General features: G+C 38.0%; 1 protein-coding gene across 3 annotated transcripts in view; it reads right to left on the bottom strand.

Moving 5' to 3' along the window:
- The window catches only part of TRPC4AP (transient receptor potential cation channel subfamily C member 4 associated protein), a 62,613-nt gene that overhangs the window by 26,135 nt on the left and 12,660 nt on the right, over window positions 1-23,818 (bottom strand). For all 3 annotated transcript variants that reach the window (XR_013992269.1, XM_081033599.1, XM_081033598.1), the window contains exons 3-7: window positions 20,103-20,219; window positions 15,892-15,949; window positions 13,886-13,941; window positions 10,914-11,042; window positions 6,275-6,482 (exon numbers count right to left, since the gene is read on the bottom strand). Coding sequence is in view for 2 of the 3 variants with exons in the window: in XM_081033599.1 (XP_080889725.1) it covers window positions 6,275-6,482; window positions 10,914-11,042; window positions 13,886-13,941; window positions 15,892-15,949; window positions 20,103-20,219 (568 nt within the window). In the remaining variant the exon portion in view is untranslated. The remainder of the gene's footprint in view (window positions 1-6,274; window positions 6,483-10,913; window positions 11,043-13,885; window positions 13,942-15,891; window positions 15,950-20,102; window positions 20,220-23,818) is intronic.

The following is a 23,818-nucleotide window of genomic DNA, read 5'->3' as shown; positions in this document are numbered from 1 at the left end:
AAGACAAAGAGAATTAGGCCAACGGGAACAAAGGGAAACTCTTCAATGATCACCTTTCTGAATTTGTAGATTTTGTTTTGAACCATGTAAATATATTACCTAATCAAAAATTAATAAATGCCTAGATATTTCATAATATCAAGATATTACTATAAATTTGGGAGGGTATAATATGGTATTAGATCTATGTTTTGTTTTGTTATCTTTTCTAAAATTCATTTTGAATTGCAGTTGAAATTCAATTATTATTTGATATTTGTTTCAGCATAGTGGCTAGACATTTATATAATTTACAAAGTAATCCCCACCCTGATCAGTCTAGTACACACCTGGCACTATCCATAGTTATTACAATATTACTGAATACATTCCCTATGCTGTATTTTACATTACTGTGACTATTTTGTAACTATCAACTTGTACTTCTTAATCTCTTTCCCATTTTCACCCAGCCCCTCAACCCCTTTCCCATGGAGTTATGTTTAAAAAGAATCATTATCATGTAGAAACACTGAAATATATACAGGTGAAATTTTATGATGCCTGGGATTTGCTTCAAACTAATCCAAAATAAGATAGGGAGGAGAGAATGGGGGTAGAGATAGACAGGCCATCAGCTGACAATTGTTGTAGCTAGGTGATGGGTAAATGAGGGTTGTTATACCGTTGCATGTGTCATATATACGTGCATGTCTCTACTTTTATATGTTTCCATAACGAAAAGTTTTAAAGTAAAATACAAAAGAATACATTAAAGAAAATTCCTTAAAAATAAATTAATTAGTTAGGAGGATTACAAATACAAATACAAATTCAGTACCAGCACAGAGCTAGGCAAATAATCTCAGCCCTCTTTCCATTCTCTATATTAGTGACTGACTATAATGTTTAACCTCATTAAAAAAGTGAACTAAAACAACAGATTAACTTTTCCTTAGTTAAACATGGAATTTTAAAAGTTAAACATGGAATTATCATATGACCCAGCAATTCCACTCCTAAGTTATGTATCCAAAAGAAATGAAAACAGGTGCTCAAATACATGTACACACATGTTCACACAACTATTCACAATAGCCAAAAGGTGGAAACAACCTGAATGTCTGCCAACAAATGAATGGATGAACAAACTGTGGTACATACTCGTACATATGATGATTATTATTCAGCCATAAAAAGGAGTAAAATACTGACATCGTACAGCATGGACAAACCTCAAAAACATCATGCTAAGTGAAAGAAGCATGATACATGATACAAAAGGTCACATATTGTATGGTGTCATTTATATGTAATATGCAGAATAGGTAATCCACAGACAAAGCAGGTGATTGCCAGGAGTTGGGGAAATGGCGAATAACTGCTTAATGAGTATGGGGTTTCTTTTTGGAGTGATGAAACTGTTTTGGAACCAGATGGAGATAGTGGTTTTAAAAATTCTAAATGTACTACCCTGTTTCCTTGAAAATAAGACCTAGCCAGACAATCAATTCTAATGTGGCTTTTGGACCAAAAATTAATATAAGACCTGGAATATTATATTATTATATTATATTATATTTTATTTTATTTGGTCTTATAGTAAAATAAGACCAGGTCTTATATTAATTTTTGCTCAAAAAACACATTAGAGATGATTGTATGGGTAGGTCTTATTTTCGGGGAAACATGGCAAATGCCACCGAAAAGTTCAGTTTAAATGGTTCATTTTGTTATGTGGCTTTCACCTCAATTAAAAAAAATAAAAAAGTACATTGAGACAGCTTTTTTGTTTTTTGTCTTTTTTGAGGTAACACTTTTTACTTATCAATTTGACAAATATCAAGAAGTTTTAAAAAGCCCTGTACTGGGAAGGATATACAGAGTGGGAAGATGAACCAGTAATTTCTTTGAAAGTATAATTTGTCGACATCTATCAAAGTTTAAAGGCAAATATCCCACACATCATACTCTATACACAAGGCTGTCATTTGTAGGAACAAAGACTTGAAACAAACCAAATTTCCATCACTAGATAAACTGTGGTATGCCCATATATGGGAATACTAGATAGTCGTAAAAAGGAATCAGATAATTCCATATGTACTGGAATGGAATGCTTTGTAAGATGAAGTTCAAAACCAGGGGCAGAATGGTACGTATTTTACCTTACCATCAATACAAATAGGGAGGAGCGAATCTCTCTTCCCCTCCTCTACCCCATGATTGGATATGTAGAGAATATCTCTGGAGGGACACATGAGAAAATGGTCAATAGGTTACCATGGGAGAGGAAAAAACTTTCTTTTGTACACCTGCTATTCCTTTTGTAACTTGCAAATTTTTTTTCAAACCTTAGATATGTATTACCTTTTCCCGAAAAATAAATAAATAAAAGATTGGATTCTACATGAAAATCGTCACAAAGCTGGATTTTTACTCACAGTTCTTTTCTCCAGGGTAAAGAGCTCCAGTTTCTCTAACCGTTCCTCACAAGACAGTTCCTAAGACCCAGTCTTCACACCCTGCACACTTAACACAGCCCTTCAGATGTGACCTGCCAGGATTCAGGGTTCTGAGACTCTGACTCCCAGTCCAGAAATTCCTGAGCTTTTGTTGAGTCACTCATCTCTTGAAAAGCTGATGAAAGCGATGGCCTCTCTACCCTCCCCCACAAAGAAATCACTGGCTCACTTATACTCGCCAACTTATATACAGTGTTAGGGGCCTGGCAGCCCGGCATCGTCCAGTCTTTGTAATTCTCACAGCCTTATTAGTAGCGCTCACACACTGTTGGTTAATGTTAAACTGGCTGACAACTCAAACACACATGACTTCCAAGAGTTTCTGCAAAAGCAGACCTCTTTCTTCTCTCCTCTTATTTGTTAAAACATCACTATTTCCCAAATACTCCTGTAAATTCTCTTCTCACAGTTTAGGCCCTGCTTTCCAGCTCTCTGAGATGATTCAGAATTCCATCCTAGCTCATGCGTTACATAACAGCCCCACTCAGCTCAGTGTCACCTATAACCCGGTAATTATCTGGCCTGTGGCTTCACCTACATCTCTAAAATCTTGAATGATTTCTCTCCCTAGATGGAATCGTTTGTTCCAGTCTGAATCAATTGAAGGGACAATTACCGTGTTTCCCTGAAAATAAGACCTAGTCGGACCATCAGCTCTAATGCGTCTTTGGGAGCAAAAATTAATATAAGATCCAATATTGTATTATATTATGTTATATCACATTACATTACAATATATTATATAAGATCCGGTATATAGTATATTATATTATACAGGTCTTACAGTAACGTAAGGCTGGGTCATATTAATTTTTGCTCCAAAAGATGCATTAGAGCTGATAGTCCAGCTACATCTTATTTTCGGGGAAACACGGTAGTAGTTCTGAGAATCCCAAAACGTTAGGGCTCTAACATCTTTATTATCTGAACTCCAGGAAGATAGGATAAATCATTGTTTTGCTGGGCAAGAAAACTAGCTCACAGTTAGAGTATATTTACAATAAAACAAAAATGTTTTGGCAACATCCTACATACTTCAGTTTTCCAAACTGTTATGGACTGAATTGTGTCTGTTCCCTTCCACCCCGGGGAAACCCCCTCCACCCTGGCCAATTCATATGTTGAAAGCCCTAATCTACAATATGATGGTATCTGGAGACAGGGCCTTTAGGGAGGTCACAGAGTGGGGCCCTAATCCAACAGTACCAGTGTCATTAACTAAGAGGAAGAGACACCAGGTTTCTCTCTTTGTACATGTACAGAAGAAAGGCCACAGGACACAGTGAGAAGGTGGCTTTCTACAAGCCAGAAACCGAGGCCTCACCAAAAACCAACACTCATGGCACCTTGATCTTGGACCTCTAGTCTCTAGAACTGTGAGAAAATTTCTGTTATTTAAGCGACCCAGTCTGTGGTATCTTGTTATGGCAGCCAGAACTGACTACTACACATACCTCTCTTTAAAAGTATTCATTACTGGAATTCAATTTAAAGAACGAAAACACTGAGGCCTAAGACCTTTCTCATCTGCTCATGGTTTAATTATGTTCACTTTCCCAGGGTATCTGACTGGGGGAATAAAATGTGTGTGGAATGGAGAAGCAGAGAGATAGGAATTATTGTCAGAGTCGGGAAGGGCTAGACACTGTACACATTATGTGCTAAAATACAACATTTCATAAAGCTTTATCCCAAAAGCTACCACCAGTATCACATGTAGATTATCTCATGGGTTAGGCAAACAGGTATGAAAGTGAACATAGATACTGTATAAAGACTTTCTTTTTTTTAATCCTTCAAATCAAAGAAAACTGGGCTTGGGGTTAAAACTCAGTTAATTAAAAAACCAACTGACTAGAATACTTTATTCCCCAAGGATAATGGGTAATGATGGTTTTATTTAAGTCAGCTTACAAACAGGTATAAGAAGGTAATCGATACTAAAAGGATAAAAATAATCTGCCAGAACAGATTCCTTAAATGGGAAACTAAAGATGACAGTTACTTAGTGCCTTAGCACACAGAGGATCCAATACTGAATCTTTAGGACCCTCAGTTTCCTAAGCTGTGCAATGGGGATACTAATCTCTAATTGACAGGGCTGCTTGGAGGATTACATAAAATCACTTCTAGGTAAAGTGGTTAGCTCAAGGTTTGCCACATAGCAGGAAATTAACAAATGTGAGCTTTTGTCAGTGTATATGGATGTGTGTATTTCAATCAGTTTTGAGGTGTCACTTAGTGACGATAAAATTCACGTTTTTAAAAATGTATATTTTATGATTTACTAACCTGAGTACTCCTCAAAAGTCGTAAGAAAGGAGGAAGGGGGAAGAGAAGCCTACAGACCAAGGAAGGCCTTGGACCTATAGACCAAGAGAAAAACAAGCCTGAAGGGAAAACCACTAAGCTGGGATCCGTAAAGTTCACATTCTTGTTTCTACATACGACTAAAACGTGTAAAATTATATTCTAGCAATCTTCAAGTACAGTTCTGACCATCTGGTGTTCAGAACTCAACTAGAATGTGAGCAGAGTTAATGGAGGGCTCGGATTCAGTCTTTGGAAGGCAGGCCGCTGGGTAGCACCTAGCAGTTCTGCAGGGCTCAGCCTGGGATGCACAGACCCAGCCAACTGGACTGGAGAAACAGCACTGTTTCCAGAGCATCATCAGGACGGCCGTAGGATGGTCATGGTTTCCTACTGCTGCTTTTTAATGATAAATTTTTATTATTTCATCTTGGTTATCTGGTTAACCTTAGGTACACAGGGATATGTTTTGTTTTTGCATCGACAGTATTTCTAGCCTGTTAATGTTCAAGATCTAGTTTGTAAGACACATAAATGCTTTAGTTCAAATATGAATCATCTATACTCTTATGACAAAAACAGACATATGCCCGATTTCCCCAAAATCTGCTTCAATCAAGATACTTTATCAATAGAACAGAGTTCTTTTGCTAACAAAAAGCAATAGTGGGGTAGATGGGTTAGAATAGCATTTTTAAAATGTAAATAACTAAATACCCACATGATTCTAAAATCAAACAATATATAAAATAATACACCAAGAAGTCCCACTTCTGCTGCTGATGTCATCTATCCAGTTACCAGCCAGCCATAACAGGTGGCCACTTTACGTTTCTTGTGTATGCTTTGTTTCTTTATGCATACTATAGATGAGCAAATACATTTGGTCTTATTCCCCCCTCCCTGCCTTTATACAAAAAGTATATTATACACACAGTTCTGCATTTTCCTTTTACCATTAATATACTTTGGAGATTTTTCTATATCTATCAGTACATAGAGATCTTCCTCATTCTTTTTTCTTAAAAACTATACAATTTTCCATTATATAAATATTCTATAAATTAAGTAGTCTGTTGATGAATAGTTAGTCTTTTACTAGTTACAATGTTGCAATGAAGAACCTTGTGTTTGTGTACGTACACACACACACACACACACACACACATTCTATAGAATAAAGGCCCAGAGAGGCTTAGTGGATCAAAAGGTATAGGCATTTGTAACTCTGATAAACAATGATTAACTTTTTTGAGATTCTGGATCCATTCAAAATCTGATGAAGTCTATGGACTTGGCACCCCCAAATAATGAACAAATACACACAAATTTTACATACTTTAAACGGACCCTAGGAACCCTCACATGGATTAATCTCCAGAGACACTGAAAGAGCTAGATGATTTAGGAAGAGGCCTTAGAGCTACTATCTTAACATTCTGAGAGTTTAGAGACTTTACCTTGGTTGATTTCAGCTGCAGAAGGCCCCAAGCTCAAGCTCTTCTTCTGCTGGGCATTTTTGGCAAGAAGTGTGTGCTTGTCATCATTCCCTGTATCCATCTCTGAAATGGTGACAGCCAGAATCCGGCAGAAATTAGCAAGCTGCTGCTGATCGAAATTGGATACTAAGGAACTCAGATTGGGGACTTCATCTAGTCGGATCATTTCCTACAGAAGACAAAATAACACCCGTGCTCAGTTCATTCAAGATTGGACGTGCTCCTCTTCTGCATTCCCCTAAGAATGGTTGGTAGCTAGATCACTTAGGTTCAAATCCCAGCTCTGCAATTTGCAACTGTGCAACCTTAGGGAAATTATTGTAGAACCTGAGTTTCTGTTTGCTCATATGTCAAATGGGACTAACCTACCTCATAGGACTGGTCTGAGGATTAAACCCTACCTTTGCTCATGTAGCTCCTTTCGCCTATTAAAAAAATACCTACCACTCAAGTCTTATCATAAACTGCCATTCCTGCAACAGATATTTTCTTTTTAAGAAATAAAGCATTTCAAATATAGCCAAAGGCCCGTTTTTTTCCGACTCGATTGCATTCCCTTTTCTCTCCCAGAGGTAGTCATTATTTTGAACTTTGTGTTTATTGTTCCATTTTTATACTTATATTTTAATAAAAATATATGGTATTGTTCTGTATGCACAGTGTGAATCAAATCATATACCACCTGACTTTTCAGTCAACAGTGAGACTTAACCACACTAATATAAATAGTTCGTTCATTTTTCATCGTTTTACTCCACAATTCTTCTTTATGTCTGTATGTTCAGGTGAACTATAATTTTTCACTATTCAACAATGTGGCAATGAACATTCCTATAGGTGTCTCCTTCTGCATATGCACATGCAACCAATTATCTAGAGTAAGCGATAAGCATTCTTGCCGTTTTCTTGACTTAATAGAAATATTTCCAAAGTTTAATATTAAGTTTAATATTTGCTGTAAGTTTTAATAGATATCCTATATGAAGTTAAGAAATTTTCCTTCTATTTCTAGCTTTTAATTGAATGAGTATTCGATTTGATGAAATGCTTTTTGTTATTTGGTTACAGTATTCTCTGTGACAGAGAAATATTCAATCCAATATAAGTTAATTAGTGGGAGGAAGGGTAGCAGATATTATCTGAGGAATATAAGGATGTTTCAAAATGAGAAAAATTCATGTAATACACGTTTGCAGATTTTAAGGAAGAAAAAAAGCTTTTTTTTCTTTCTTAATTAAAAATCTGCATATAAGTAGACCTGCACAGTTCAAACCTACACTGTATTTTAATTTCTTTTTTTTAATTGGGGAAGGGGAACAGGACGTTAGTGGGGAACTGTGTGTACTTCCAGAACTTTCTTCCAAGTCAAGTTGTTGTCCTTTCAGTCTTAGTTGTGGAGGGCGCAGCTCAGCTCCAGATCTAGTTGCCATTGCTAGTTACAGGGGGCGCAGCCCACCATCCCTTGCGGGAGTTGAACTGGCAACCTTGTGGTTGAGAGGACACGCTCCAACCAACTGAGCCATCCGGGAGCTCAGCGGCAGCTCAGCTCAAGGTGCCATGTTCAATATTAGTTGCAGGGGGCGGAGCCCACCATCCCTTGCGGGACTTGAGGAATTGAACTGGCAATCTTGTGGTTGAGAGCCCACTGGCCCATGTGGGAATTGAACCGGCAGCCTTCGGAGTTAGGAGCATGGAGCTCTAACGCCTGAGCCACTAGCCCGGCCCCTGTATTTTAATTTTTATTTAATATTTGATACATACAACATGTTATGAAGCATAACAAAGTGACGAGCTGTGTGTGCCTTTACTATCGTATTCCGTGCCTGTCTGCCAGAGGTAATCACTACCCTCAATTTTACTACTGTATTGCCTTCAAAAAAAGTTTTATCATATGTATTTGAGTTTGCTTTTAAGCTTTATAAAAATGACCTTGTACAGTCTATATATAAAGTCTGTAATACTATATGCAGTCTTCTGTAACTGACTTCAGCAATAATTTCTGATTCAGCTATGTTGTTCCCTACAGCAACAGTTCATTCATTTCCACCACTTTATATAATACAGGCATACTTCGTTTTACTGCACTTCACAGATATTGATTTTAAACAAACTGAAGGCAAGACCCTCCACCAGCAAAAAGATTACAACTTGCTTTATTGCAGTGGTCTGGAACGGAACCTAGGTATGCCTGTTTTCCACTGTGTGAATACATTTATCCATTCTCCTGTTGATGGATCATAGACTTGGTTTCAGTTTTTCCCTCTGTGTTTCTTGATGAACATGCGTACTTTTTCTGGGGCAGTGGCTTCCAAACCATTCTGACAATGCCCAAGATAAGAAATAAAATTTCCTTAACAACTCAGTAAACATACATATGTGAATGTATAAATGTGTATAAAGGTAAAAAAAACTTCAAACAATACTCTTACATGATTCACTTTGATCTTTTCTATTTAGCCAACAGATCCACTGAACTGATTTCACAACCTCGTGACTTCAACTTAGTGTTTTCATTTGTAAGAATGGCTATTCTGGGATAGAGCTTCCCCAAGAATGTGCCCAGACAGAGGTTACAGGTGACCCAAGCCACAAGAATGGATGCTATGGCTCTCAGGGCAGTGCACAGCTGGGTCAGGGGGCCACAGAGTATGTGTACGTTCAATTAGAAAACAAAAGAAAGGTAAATATATTCTGCTGATGTAGAAAAGTGTCATCAGTACAGAAGTGTTGACAATGATATACACTCTCACCAAATTTTCTGTCTCTCTCATTGTGGTCTTGATGGGCATTTCCCAGATTATTAACAAAGTTAAGCATCTTCTCTTATATTCAGGGACCATTTGTTTCCCTTCTGTGAAATACTTGTTCAAATCATTTCCCATTTTTGTACTGGGCTATTTATCGTCTTCTTGCCAATTTGTAAGAAATCTTGGTAAATTCTGAATACCAATCCTTTGTTAGTTGCATGGGTTGCAAATGACTTTTCCCAGTTTGTGGCCTTCTTTATGTGGATTCCTTCTTTATGGTGTCGATCCCCCTTTCAAACGGCACCAAGGTACCCATAGTGTCTAGCAGAACTCATCACCATTTTTGGCAACACAGAAGCAATCCTGGGCTCCTATGCTGATACTGCCAGGGAGTCTGGAGTCTCTGTCCTGGAAGGCCCCTCTCACACACTGGCTGGAGCACACAAGTATTGGAAAAGTAACAATGCCTTTTTATCAAAGGGCACAAAGGGTCTGTCTGGGACCTGCACACATTTCCAATGTGTTCCAACAGACAATGGGCCACTTATGCATCTTCTGACTGCGTGATGACAAACAGGGCTTGGGGAAAGTGCAGCAGAAAGACAGAAATGAAAGCTGGGTCACCACAATGCATGTGGGTACTCTTTCACAAGCAAAAGCAACTCTTAAGAGGCTGCTCCTGCCTCCTCAATAGTTAAGAGAAAGAAATCTGCCAAACCTGCAACCAGCATAGAGGTATGGAACAAGAAATGGGGAAACTCCAGCTCCCAACAATCATTACACAAAAAATCTAACATACTGATTCTCTAACAGCGGTCTATACTATAGATGTGTTTTTTGGAGTCTGTGACTTCTCAATGATAAAATTTTAATTTAATGTTTCTATTTAAAACTTTCCCCCCCCTTTTTCCGCCTCCTCCCCACTCCCATTCTGTATCAAGCTGCTGTTTCTCAGTCTAGTTGTGTAGGACACAGCTCCCTGGCCCATGCTGGTACTATGAGCCTTGCACTTCCCATGGCCGCACAGCAGCCCGCAGCAGCTCACGCTGACCTCCGGCTGCTCACAGCAGCCCAGCTCCAGGGAGAGCCCTCGTTAACAATCTTAGCTGTAGAGGGCACAGCTCACTGGCCCATGTGGGAATCAAACCGGTGACCTCAGCGTTAGGAGCACGGCGCTCAGAGCACGGCGCTCCAACCACCTGAGCCACTGGGCCAGCCCTTGTTTTTTTTAAAGCATATTCTGGATTATTTGAATGTTCATCTTATGACCAAGAGGCAGGACTTCAGTGCTCATATTTGTGTCTCCTGTGTTGGTGTCAATTAACTTTAACTGTTGACTAATGGAAAAAAACTGAGATGAACTTAATAAGTGAAAGTCAAACATCACCACCAAGGGAAACATATCCTAATAAATGAAGCTTTCACAGCAGTTCAAATATAGAAAAGTGGTAGGAGAATGAAGTCATTACACAACAAACAGCAATACAGGTATCCTAAAAAGATCTTGCATTACAATAATTAGTGAGTGAGGGGCAATTTGATTTCGGCAAAATAACGTTAGCCATCCCATTAAATTCATGAAGTCAATCTAAACTTGAGTTTTGTAATTAGCTTGATTTCAACTTGTATATTTGTTTAGCTTTTATAGCCATCTAAGACAAATTAGTATAAGGAGGATAGCCTACTTTTACTTGAACATATTTAAATAACACACACACAAAAATCTAACTTTAGGAGTATGGAAGAATTTTTCTTTTTAAAAGAGATCTCTACATTAATTCACTTTTCAGAATCCAATCGTGTGAGACACCCTCCCCCATCTGGTTACCTACCTGCCAGAGGACATAGCTCACCTTTTTAACACCCAAAATATCTTCAATAAGGGTTGCTGTTTGTAAGAATGTCTTCTTACTCGTCATCAGTGTAAACAGGAAGATCACAAAGTCATTCTTTTCCGCTAATCGCTTTGTAACTCCTTCCGTCTATCACAAGGGGGAGAGAAAAGGCAGAATAGGTTATAAATACAAAATAAAATATAAAGAGCAAGATATCCCTTCCAGACACTGGAAATACAATCCCACGTGACATCAGGAATTTTTGTCTGAGGTCTTAAATCCCTAAAACTATATACAAAACATTGTGTGCAAATGTATTTTTCTGGGGAGGGGTTTTTCATGATAATCATCATAGGTTCTAGACCGACTATCTGCCTATATCTAAATCAGGAGCTACAAACGAGTATATAGTAGACCCAGCAGTACTCATAAAATTTTGAATTTAAATGTCTTTAATGCAGGACATGCTTACTCCAGAGGTTAGTCACAGTTTGCACAAAATGGGCAACTTCAAAGATTTCCTGTTTTCTGCCCAATCCCTGGAGGTACTGGGACTGCAACTCTAAAAGTCAAACATGATGCAGCAAATGACATCACATAGTCTCTTTTTTTAACAAGGACAATATCTTACTGGCCTTAGCTGCAAAAATAATTGTGCATTTCCTGAACAATTAGTTCATTTTTATCTTATAGATCTGTCTATGCCTATTTGTGCCACTAACTAATGTGGCTATTAAGCACTTGAAATGTGGCTAGTCTGAATTAAGACATGCTCTGAGTGTTAATAAAAGAAATAAACTAGATTTTAAATAATTGTGTTAATTAATTATTTTAAAGTTGGATTATCCTTTTTTTCTTTTTCAAATTTTTTATTCTTTTGTATTAGTTTGAGGTATACAAAAACAACATAGACATTTACAGCCCTCACAAAGTGATAACCCCAAGTCTACTACCCCTGACAGCATATATAGCTGTTACAATACCACTGACTATATTCTCTATGCTGTACTTTATATCCCGTGACTATATATACATACATACATATTTAATCATAGTTGACATTCAACATTATTCTACTTCAGCTTCAGGTGTACAGCACAGTGGTCGGCATCTACACAGTCTATAAAGTGATTCCTCTGGTAAGTCCAGTGCCCATCTGACACCATGCATGATCTTTACAACATTATCGACTATATTCCCCATACTGTATTTCACATCCCCGTGACTACTTTGTGACTACCAATTTGTACTTTCTAATCCCTTCACCTTCTCCCCATCTCCCCTCCCATCTAGCAACCATCAGTTTGTTCTCTGTATCTATGAGTCTATTTCTGTTTTATTTGCTCGTTTATTCTATTCCACATATGAGATCATATAGTATTTGTCTTTCTCAGTCTGACTTATTTCACTTAGCATAATATTCTCTATGTCCATCCATGTTGTTGCAAATGGTAAGATTTCATTCTTTTTTGTAGTAGAGTAATACTCCATTGTATAAATGGACCACAATTTCTTTATCCAATTGTCTATTGATGGGCATTTTGGTTGTTTCCATATATTGGCTATTGTAAATAGCGCTGCAATAAACATAGGGGTACACATGTTTTTCCAAATGTCTTTTGGATTTCTTTGGATACTCAGGAGTGGAATTGCGGAGTCATAAGGTAGTTCTATTTTTAATTAAAAAAACACTAGATTTTGAAAGATAAGTACCAAAAAAATAATGTAAATATCTTTATATTTATTTTTAACTTTAAACTTATTAAAATTAACTTTACCTATTCCTACTTTCTTCTTACTTTCTAAAACAAAAAAAAGTGGCTACAAGGAAATTTAAAGTAACGTAAGTGGCTTGCATTGTATTTCTGGTGCACAGCACTGTTACAGATGCTGAGCTGTGTAACTGTTAAAATCTATTTCCCTATTTGTGTTGGTTGCTAAGAAGCTTAAACCCAAATTTGTGCCCCATCCATAATACAGATGATTTTATGGTCTATATTTTTCTATCAGCCCAATTCCTGGATGTAGGTTATAGCCTCACTTTATTTTATCCTTTTCATTCTTACCTACTTCTAAATTTATAATCTTGGTAAATTTTACATACTTCTGCAAAATGACTGAAACCTTTTTTTTGAATGAGGCAAGAAATAAAATTAAACGTTCCTTTGCATTTTCATAGCATATAGGATTCACTTCTACAACAGCACATTTCATTCTGCCTTGTATCATGATTCACTGTTTATAGTTTACCACAGAAGTTCCTAAAAGATAGATACTGTGTCTTACAAAAACTAACATCTGTATATTGGTGTACAAAGTACTTTCACACCTATCATCTCATTTAGTCCTCACAACAACCCTGTGATGTTAGTATGATTACTAACTGCACTCTCCTGACAAAAGCTAAAGCTCAGGGAAGGTGAACTACTTACTAAACACTAAGTCACGGGCTAGAACTCAAAATCAAGTTCTAGCACTGAGTACTATGCTCTTTTTTTTTTCACTGAACTGCTTCCTTTATTCACCATCATTTCTTACTCAGGGGTCAACCTGGTAAAGTGTCATGCTCAATATATGGGTGGGGCTTCTGATTCTTGTTTTGATTTCTAACAAGGAAAATGAAGGAAGAGGTATAACAAGGTACTCTTCCTATGCTTCTACCCCTTGGACAAGGAACTGTTCAGTCTCTACTTGGACATCTTCAGGCCTGAAGTAACCCTGGCTCTTAACAATTACAGTTCCCCCTTAATCAACACAGGGGTTACATGCATTCGAAAATTCACATATAAGGGTCACATCAAGGGTCAACTATACTATGAAATTTCTGCCTCCCCATAATCTCTCTGCTGGTTCTGGTTCTGAGGCACATTCCCCCAATGTCTGATGATAGCTTTCATGTCATATCTACCACCCTCACTCAGATCTTCTTTTCTCAAGTACTGCAGATGTGGTGGGACATAAATGTGGCCCCAAAGGCAGGGGGTACTTACACAGACACAGGTATTATACAGGATGCTCAAACAGTCCTTGGACATTTCATCACTTACTGAAAGTGAAAGGAATAATTGGTTATTTTTCTCATTGAAAAGATAGTGTAATAGTATTCAATTTTTTGAAAAATAAGAACTGTTCCTCATAATCCCCTCCAAGACGATTATTTTCCTGTTAGCATATCTCCTTCCAGTCCTTACCAAAGATTTTCATGGTGCCCTCAGAACCTACAAACCAATTTGTACAGTTTTTCATTTGCTATAGCAGCCATTTTCTTACTATGCTTTACAGTCTTAATAATTTCAACCTGTAGTGGTATCATCATCTAAAACAAGCCATGTAGCTTGCTTAGGATATATCCAGGGTTTCTGTTTGTTTTAGGGGTTTTTTGCTATTTAAACAGACTAAACATAAACAATATACATGTATATAGCCTTTTTAGGCTTATGTTGAACTGGTTCCTCAAGACACATTTCCAAAAACAGAACTACTAGAATCCAAAGTATAAACATTTTGATGGCTCTTGTCATAAATTTCCATTGAAAGTTCTACTAGCAGTGAAAAGTTCTACTAGCAGCAAACAAGGATATCATTTTACTACAATCTCACCGAGTGTTTTGTTTTGTTATTTATGTTGGGGAAATGGCTTTAAATGGCCTACAAAGTTCAATAAAGAACTAGCTACTTCTCTGTGAGCAGGAACAGGAGAGTAGCACAAAAAAGGAAACTAAACTGTCATGGCTCCAAACCAGAAGATAGTAAAACTGAGTATGAACCATGGACAGAGTGTTTTGTTTGACATTAGTTTCATTTTAAAAAACTGTTTCCATTTGTTCCAATGCTGCAGTAGCCTCTAAAAATGCTAGGTCTCCCTCTGAGATACCAATGGGCAGCCCTGCCAAGCTAGATTGACCAGATGGGTTATCTGGTATAATCTGGAGATAATGCAGGTATGCTGTATCCCTCATCATTACCTTTCAACCTGGGCTTTCTGGATTGTTTATTTATTTTATGACTTCAAAGCAGGTTGGAATACCAGACCAGCATATTTCGGCATTTCGAGATCTTTCATTTTTGAAGGAAACTGGAATCCACTCATTCATCAAATATTTATTCAGCACCTACTCTAAAGCAGATATAGAATATACAGTGGGGGGGGGGGCAAAGTCTCAGCCTTCATGGAACTTATAAATCTAGTGGTAGAAAGAGAGAATAAGTCCACCAACAAGTAATTACAAGATGCTGCTTGATATGAGGGTTATGAGGGTAGACAGAGAACAGAAGAACCAATTTAAGTAGAAAACAAAGCTGAGACATCGAAGATAAATATGAATCCTCTTAACTGCTTCTGTACATACAAATGAGATCTCATACGTCATATTGATGTTAGGGAGGAAATTTTTCTTTTAATTAAAAAATATATTTGTGGTATTTGTAGAACAGCATTCATCAAATGTTAAGTGATCTCTGGCTTTTAATGCTAAGTAAAGTACACTTACTTTTTTTTAAAATTAAATATTGAATACCTAAAAAGAATTATCTGTAACATGCACAAGTTATAAAGAAGACTAATAGTCATACAACCACTACCCAGCTTAAGAAATAATGAGCTAACAAAACACTTACGCTTTCTCATATGTACTCTGGTAACGACTGAACTTTTTACAAAGAGCACGCATCACCTTTATAACAACAAAAATTACTTTAAAAAACAAAGATAAAACACAACTGGACCCAAGGACTATTTGAAAAGATAAAGCTGCAATTCTTTTAGCCCAGTGGTTTGCCCATTTCATTTCTTTTCTTTTAAAGCACTAGATCTGAAATTCTGTCTAGTACAAAACGAATAAACAAAGGTGCTTATTTCGGGGTGGAAAGAGTGTCCTGCAGCTGAATGTAAGGCATGTCTTACGGTTAACAGTTAAAAAAGGAAAGAAGAGAAACTCCTGGAAACCACCATATCAGCAGGTTTGGAAATGAGGAAGTGGCTTACAAGGATACTTACTTTTCAGTTTCTGTCCCCGGATGGAGATTGTAGGCCTCATAAGGATTTCTACAAGGAGCTACAAAAAAATTTTTTTTTAAATAAAATCTTCCAAATTAATTCAAAGCACAACTCATAAAACAATCTTTGCCATGAAAACTCATGGCCCAAATATTTGTCACAGTGTTACAAGACCCTGTTGTTCCCAACACAGGCAGAAGGCAGTGAGGTTTAGGGGAATGAGCGCTATACCAAGAGGCAGGAAACCTGGAGTCTAATCCCATCTCAGTAACCTATTCCCCATGTAAACTTGGGTAAGTCAATGCCTCTCCCTGGCCTCAGTTTTCTCATTTTAAAAAATAAGCATATGAGATTAGGTAATCTCTGGGATCCAGTGTGGCTTTAATTTTTTAAAGCTGGAGAATAATATCACTACTATGATTCTTTTTTTGCTTAAAGAACATTTGTGTTCTCTCACAAATGTCAGTTTATAAAAAGGATCTCAAAAGATACACCATAAACTATCAATACTGATTTCTACAAGGGCTACAGGTGATATGCATTCATTTTTCATTTTACATACTTTAAATACAACGCATAAAATTTTGCTTAAACTGTTTATAATAAACATGCATTAAAAAACCCATTCTGTTGGGGTGGCCGGTTAGCTCAGCTGGTTAGAGTATGGTGCTAATAACACCAAGATTGCCGGTTCCATCCCCGCATGGGCCACTGTGAGCTGCGCCCTCCTTTAAAAAAAAAAAAACAAAAAACCCCTTCTGTTGAGATAAAGAAAAACAATTTACAATGATAAAAGGGTCAATCCATCAGGAAGATATAACAATTACAAACAAAGATGCACTTAACAACAGAGTCTCAAAATAAATGAAGCAAAAGCTGACAGAATTGTAGGAAACAGTTAAGTCAACAATAATAGTTGAACACTTCAATACCCCTCTTTCAATAATGGACAACTAGGCAACAGCAAAGAAATCAAAGACTTGAGCACTGTTTATAAACCAACAAGATCTAACAGGGAGTTCAGCAAGAAAAATGCACCCAACTAAAGGTTAGTGAAGAGCACACTGACCCATGCAAAAGCCCATATTTAAGAACAGACTGAGATTCCTAGAGAAGTTAATCTAACTCAAAGAAGGAAAGAAAAGTCCCACAAAATCAGGAACAATTGATCCAAGATGTCCTAAGATGGGATACAGAAAGCCACATTTTCATTAAAACTAGACACAGGGCTAGAGACCCGCATAACTCTTTTTCCTCCCATAAACACCATGGTTTCTATTAAGTAAATTCCTTGACGAACGATTCAGAAGTGAAGCAGGGGGGTCCACTGAGCTGGCTAGTAAATCAATGGTAAAGGGCAACTGCAACTGCTGAGGAGAGGGAGTCTTAAGTGCACAGTTCCAATTTTTACAAAGTGAACATCATTTCTGCATAATCGTCACCCAGATCAAGATACAGAATAAGCACAGCACCCTGAAAGCCTCCTTCATGCTCCATCCCAGTGATGGGGGTAAGGACAGATATCGGGGGGGGGGGGGAGGTACAATCCCAGCCCCTCGCTCATTATAGCAAAATAAGTTTGGAATGGAGCAAAAATGTAAACATCTATGATAAAAACTTTAAAATACTAGAATGAAACAAGGATAAAGTTTATAATCCAACAGTGGGAAAGCAAGAAACAAAAGTCTGAAAACATAAAAGGAAAACATCTGACAACCTAAAAAGTAAACCTTTCTACATTTAAAAGTACCACGAACAAAGTCAAAATTCAATTCTACAACTAGGAAAAAGAAAATACAACACATGTGACCAAGGATCTTAAAAAAATTACTAGTACCTATTAATACAAATTGCTATGATCTGAATGTTTGTGTCCTCCCAAAATTTGTATGTTAAATCCTAATGCCTAATGTGATAGCATTAGGAGGTGGGATCTCTGGGTGATTAGGTCCTGAGGGCAGAACCCTCATGAATGGGCGTATATTCTTATAAAAGAGGCTCCAGAAAGATCCCTAACACCTTCCCCTGCGAGGACACAGGAAAAAGCTGGAAGAGGGTCTTTACCAGACACCAAATCTGAGAGGGCCACGATCTTGGACTTCCCAGCCTCCAGAACTATGAGAAATAAATTTGTTGTTTATAAGCTACCCAGTCTGTAACATTTTGTTATCGTAGCCTGAAAGAACTAAGAAAACCAGTAAGAGAAAAGCCTAATAACCAAATAGAAAGGATGCAAAAGACTAATAGACAATTGGCAAAAAGAAACAACTTACAAACAAACATAAAGATACTCAATCTACTCATAGAAGAATAAATTTTACAAACTATGAACAGAATATACAAAGAACTCTCAGAACTCATAATAAAAAGACAACCCAATTAAAAAATGGAAAAAGGAGATAGATGTTTTCCCAAGGAAGATATATCAATAACCTATAAGCACATAGAAAGATGTGGAACACCATTAGCTAATACAAATCAAAACCACAATGAGTTACCACTTCATAACCACTAAGATGGCTATAATAAAAACCGCAAATAATAACAAGTATTGACGAGGATGTGGAAAAACTGGAACTGTCATACACTGCTGGTGGACGTGCTGCAGCTGCTTTGAAAAACAGTCTGACAGTTCCTCATAACAGTTATCCTAGGACCCAGTAATCCCACTTCTAGTTATATACCCCAAATTAATAAAAATTTAGGTCCACACAGAAACTTGTATGCAAATGTGAACAGCAGAATTATTCATTAATAGCCAAAAGGTAGAAACAGCCCAAATGTCCATCAACTGAAGAATGGACATACAAAATGGGGTATTACTCAACCATAAAAAGGAATGAAGTACTGATGCATGCTATGACATGGATGAATCTTGAAAACACTCAGCTAAGTGAAAAAAGCCAGTAACAAATACACGATTCCTTTCATATGAAATGTCCAGAAGAAAATATCTAGAGAGACAAAAAATGGAGTAATAGTTGCTGATGGAAGGGGTGGCAGCTGGAGGAGTAGGGGAGTTAACAGCTAAAACATATGGAGTTTCTTTCTGGGGTGATAAAAGTGTCCTAAAATGGACTGTGGTGATGGCTGCACACTTACGAACACACTAAAAACCACTGAATTGTATACTTTCAAATGGGTGACTTGTATGATATGTGAACTCTATCTCAATAAAAAGCTGTTAAAAAAACTATGAAGAAATACAATTTTTCTCATGTCTGCTTAGTAAATATTTAAAATACTTAACATATAATGTTTGGTGAAGGAAGCTACTGGGTGCTGATAACATTCTATTCTGTGATTTGGGTGGTAGTAACAAAGGTAAACTTACTTTGTGGTTAATTACTGTGTACTTTTCTGTACACAAGTTATACTTCAATAACAAAGTCCATAAAAACACACACATACACACTGTTGGTGATGGCATGGTAAACAGACAGTCCTATACTCTGTTATTGGGGATGTAAGTTGATAAAACCTCTTAGGTATATATATTGACAAGTTTATAAATAATAAAAGACACATATGCTTTGATCCCAAAAGTATATACTCATATGTACACAAAAGTATGTACAAAAACCTTTACTGCACTCATTTGCAATAGGAAAGGTGTGAGAAAACTCTAAATGCCCATCAACTGAGGCCTGGGTAAATAAATTATGGAACCATTATACCAGGGAATACTACAGAGATGGTTAAAATAATGAGGCAGACGCACATGTACTCAAATGAAACTATCCCCAAGCTAGAGAATTACATGGAAAAAGGTACAAAGCAGTGTACCTATATAGATAATATGCCACCTCTATGTGGGGAGAAAATAAACCTAAGGTGGGGGCGGCAGGGGTTATTTACACACACACACACACACACACACACACACACAGAACATCCCTGGAAGGACACAGACAAAACTAGTAATCACAGCTGCCTTTCAGGAGGGGACAATGGAGAAGTGGGGAACATACCTTTCACTTTGTGCCTTAAAAAAAAAAGGTGGCTCTATTATCAGTTCAAATAAATCAGTTCTTCTAAGTAAAAGTTATGCTGCTTCAACATAGGTGAGTGCCACTGAGCTTTTAAAGATTAAAATTCTCATATTTGGTATAAATTCTGAAATGTTTCCTGTCTCCCATTTCAGAGTTAAATTCTCAAGCTAGTTAGCAGTAGTAGCAGTAGTAATAGCAGTAGGAATAATAACTACTCACATCAACGCCTCCAAACAAGTCAAAAATATAAGTATTTGGGTAAGTGGTCTCTTGGGTAAGTTTCCTGTCTTCAGTAACAAACGCCATAGCTTCCATGGAGAGAAGAGGAGAAATTTCCTAGTTTTAAAAAATATATACAGATATACATTCAGTTTTTGTTATCTAATATGAACCAGACACCAAAGCCTCAGCCTGCATTTTAGTCACAACTTAAATCCCCATGAGCACAAAGATAGCCCCTACAATGAAGCCCCTGAATACCGTACTTCCTGGTATTCGGGCCCCTACAGAAACCTCTCCCACACTGAATCTGGGCTGGTGTGACTCACTTCAACCAACAGAATGCAGAAGTGACACAATGCCAGTTCTGGCCTAAGTCCTAAGAAAGACTGGCAGAGTTGGCTTTTGCCATCTTGGAACCCAATCACCATGCTGTATGTAAGAAGTCCAACAAAGACACCTCGAGAGGCCCGGAGGAGAACTGAGGCTGCGACTGATATTCTTAGCTGATCTCCAGCTGACAGCACCAACCTACCAGCCACGGGAGTGAAGTCATTTTGGACCCTCCAGATGATTCAATACCCCACCCAACACCACATGAAGCAAAGGAACCACTTAATCAACCCAAAGAATTATTAGAGATAAACTGATTATTACTTCAAGCTATTAAGTTTTGGGGTGGCTGATTCTGCGGCAATAGATAACCAAAACATTGCTCAAATGTCACCTCCTTCACGAAGTCTTCTCTGTTTCCTCTCAGCTAGAAGCAATCTGATGCATCTCTGAATCCCTAAAGCAATCTGTAATTCATTTGTGACATTTAGCACTTTTACTTCGTACTTTTTTACAAATGTTCCCCGAAGACTGGAATAGATTCCTCTTTGTATTCTCCACAGGTCCCATGACATAGCAGGTATTTAATCCAGTCAGTATGAATAACAATCTTACAGAAAAGTAAGATATAATAATAAAAGTTGTAGTAATAGTAATAGCTCATTTAATGCTTGGTTCTAAGCATCATTCTAAGTACTTCATGTATTACCTCTTTTAATCCTCACAACCCAGTAAGAGATGATAGTCACTTATCCCAATTGTACAGAAAAGGAAACTGAGGGACAAAGAATTTGTCAATGTGACACAGCTGGTAAAGCCAGGAATTAAATGTAGGAAGTCCTGCTTCAGAGTCTGTGCTTACAGAAGAAAGCAGAACTATTATGGGTGCAATAGAAGAACAGGAAGAATCCAGCACCCTACTCATTATGCTCTCTCCTTAGGAACTTGTGAGCAAAAATGGAGCACAATGGGCTAGAGCGAACACTGTTTGCTCAAACACTAATGAGCATCAGAATCATGGGAAAGACTTCTTAAAACCCAGACTCCTGGGTGGTGCGGCCTGAGAATGTGCATTTATAACAAGTTCCCAAGTGATGCTGATGCTGCTGATCCAGGTATTACACACCAAGAAAAGGCAGAACTTGCTCTTATGGACAATCTGTTACATGCCAGGCACTGTCCATTTAATCCTTAAAATAATTCAATGAAGTGAGTATAGTTTTACTGATTTTACTGGCGAAAAATGAAATCACGAAGTTGCCCAGGGTCACGTAATTAGTAAGGAACAGAACCACTTTCGCTGGATCTCATTTTTCTCATCTATAAAACCACGATGTGCATCCTGCTGACGACATAATACAGTGGAAGCTGCTCTTTGGATAAGACAAATTTGGGTTCATCATATAGTAGCCACAAGGCTTTGGGCGGGTCATTGCTGAGTCTTAGTTTTCTCAACTGAAAAAGAGAATATAAAAAAGCATGTGGGGGCCGGCCCGGTGGCTCAGGCAGTTAGAGCTCCATGCTCCTAACTCCGAAGGCATGCTGGTTCGATTCCCACATGGGCCAGTGGGCTCTCAACCACAAGGTTGCCAGTTCAACTCCTGGAGTCTCGCAAGGGATGGGGGGCTCCACCCCCTGCAACTAAGATTGAACACGGCACCTTGAGCTGAGCTGCTGTTGAGCTCCCAGATGGCTCAGTTGGTTGGAGCGTGTCCTCTCAACCACAAGGTTGCCAGTTCCACTCCCGCAACAGATGGTGGGCTGTGCCCCCTGCAACTAGCAACGGCAACTGGACCTGGAGCTGAGCTGCGCCCTCCACAACTAAGACTCAAAGGACAACAACTTGACTTGGAAAAAAGTCCTGGAAGTACACACTGTTTCCCAATAAAGTCCTGTTCCCCTTCCCCAATAAAAAAATCTTTAAAAAAAAAAAGAAAAAAGCATGTGGATTTTGTCTGCCTAGCATCTTTCTTTCTTCTTCAGGCAACAGCATTGTTTCCTGAGGGCACTGCCCCTCCCCACTTTCCACATGGTTCCACTGGGGCTGCCAACAAGCACCTCAGGCCCAGCCTCTGGAGCAGGTGATCAGGTCTAGCCAATAGTCTCTCAGTCCCCTCAACTCAGTGGCTGGCCCATGTTGTAGAAATGTTACCTGAGACCTGTGATCACATGGAGGAACATGAGGTCACTCACAGGTATTAAGATAAGAAATGGACAGCCTAACTGCTCAGCTTCTGAATTCACACCTGTGCTTTCCACAGGTGTGAGACAATAAAGGGTTTGTTTGTTTGTTTCCTAGTCTGAGTGAGTTACTGTCACCTACAATCAAAATATTCTAGACTAATACAAAGAAAAACAACACCCGTTTCACAGTTACCATCAGAATTAAATACACCTGGTAAGTAGTAAGTTTCAAGTAAGTATTTGCTAGATAAATAAAGAAGTGATGGTCACACAGCAAGCACTCATAAATGTTAATTTCTCTCCTACTTCTTTCTCTCCCTTCCTCTTCACATCTTAAAGATTTTGCAGCAATCAAATGAAATAATGTGTAACTCTTTGCAAAGTGTTTTTAAACAAGTGTAAGAGACTATAATTATTTCTATCCCAATTAGACTACAAGAAGATCAAGAACACAAAACATCTCTTCTTATGGGTAAAGATTAAGCTTATCTGGAGCCGATTATATTTCAGAATGACTTATTATGTGACATAATCAAAATTTCACCTCTGAAAAACAGTGCAAAAATTTCATCTCTGAAAAACAGTGCAAATCATTAAGTTTCATTACAACCAAAAATAACTTGCATGGGTTTTAACGGCAGCTAAAGCCAGTGCTCTAAATTCAAATTTGGACACCACCCCCGCCCCAACCCCTCAAGCTAAAGTTTAGATATGGTAATCCCAGAACTACTGAATCAGAAACTCTGGGAGTGGGGCCCAGACTCTGGGTTTTAACAAGTCTCCCACGTTGATTCTGATACACACTCAAGTTTGCGAACAACTGCCTTAGTATATCTCTCTCTACACCCTTTCCATCATCAAGCCCAGTCCCTTCCATCTTCTTGTGTGAGTCATAATTATTGACAAATACAAGGCCATTTCCGTGAACCTTTAGCAACATGGGATCTTCTAAACCCTGTTCAGAAAGAATGTCACCCCAATCCCAGGGCACATTGCTGACCTCTCGAATTAAGCACTGACACAAAACGAAGCCCAGAAGGACATACACAGGGAACTTCGTGGTGGTTAACTCTGGGTGGTGGAGTTTTCATTTTCTTTATAGGCGATTTTTATTTTCTCCTTTGCACTTTTTCTGAACTTACCAAATTGTCTACAATTTACACAATAAAAACAGGCTATTTTTAAAAGTAGACTGAGGA

This window comes from Rhinolophus hipposideros (assembly GCF_964194185.1).
Source record: "Rhinolophus hipposideros genome assembly, chromosome: 22".
Taxonomy (NCBI): domain Eukaryota; kingdom Metazoa; phylum Chordata; class Mammalia; order Chiroptera; family Rhinolophidae; genus Rhinolophus; species Rhinolophus hipposideros.
The sequence above is the reverse complement of the archived record's forward strand: the minus strand, read 5'-3'. Positions and strand labels throughout refer to the sequence as shown.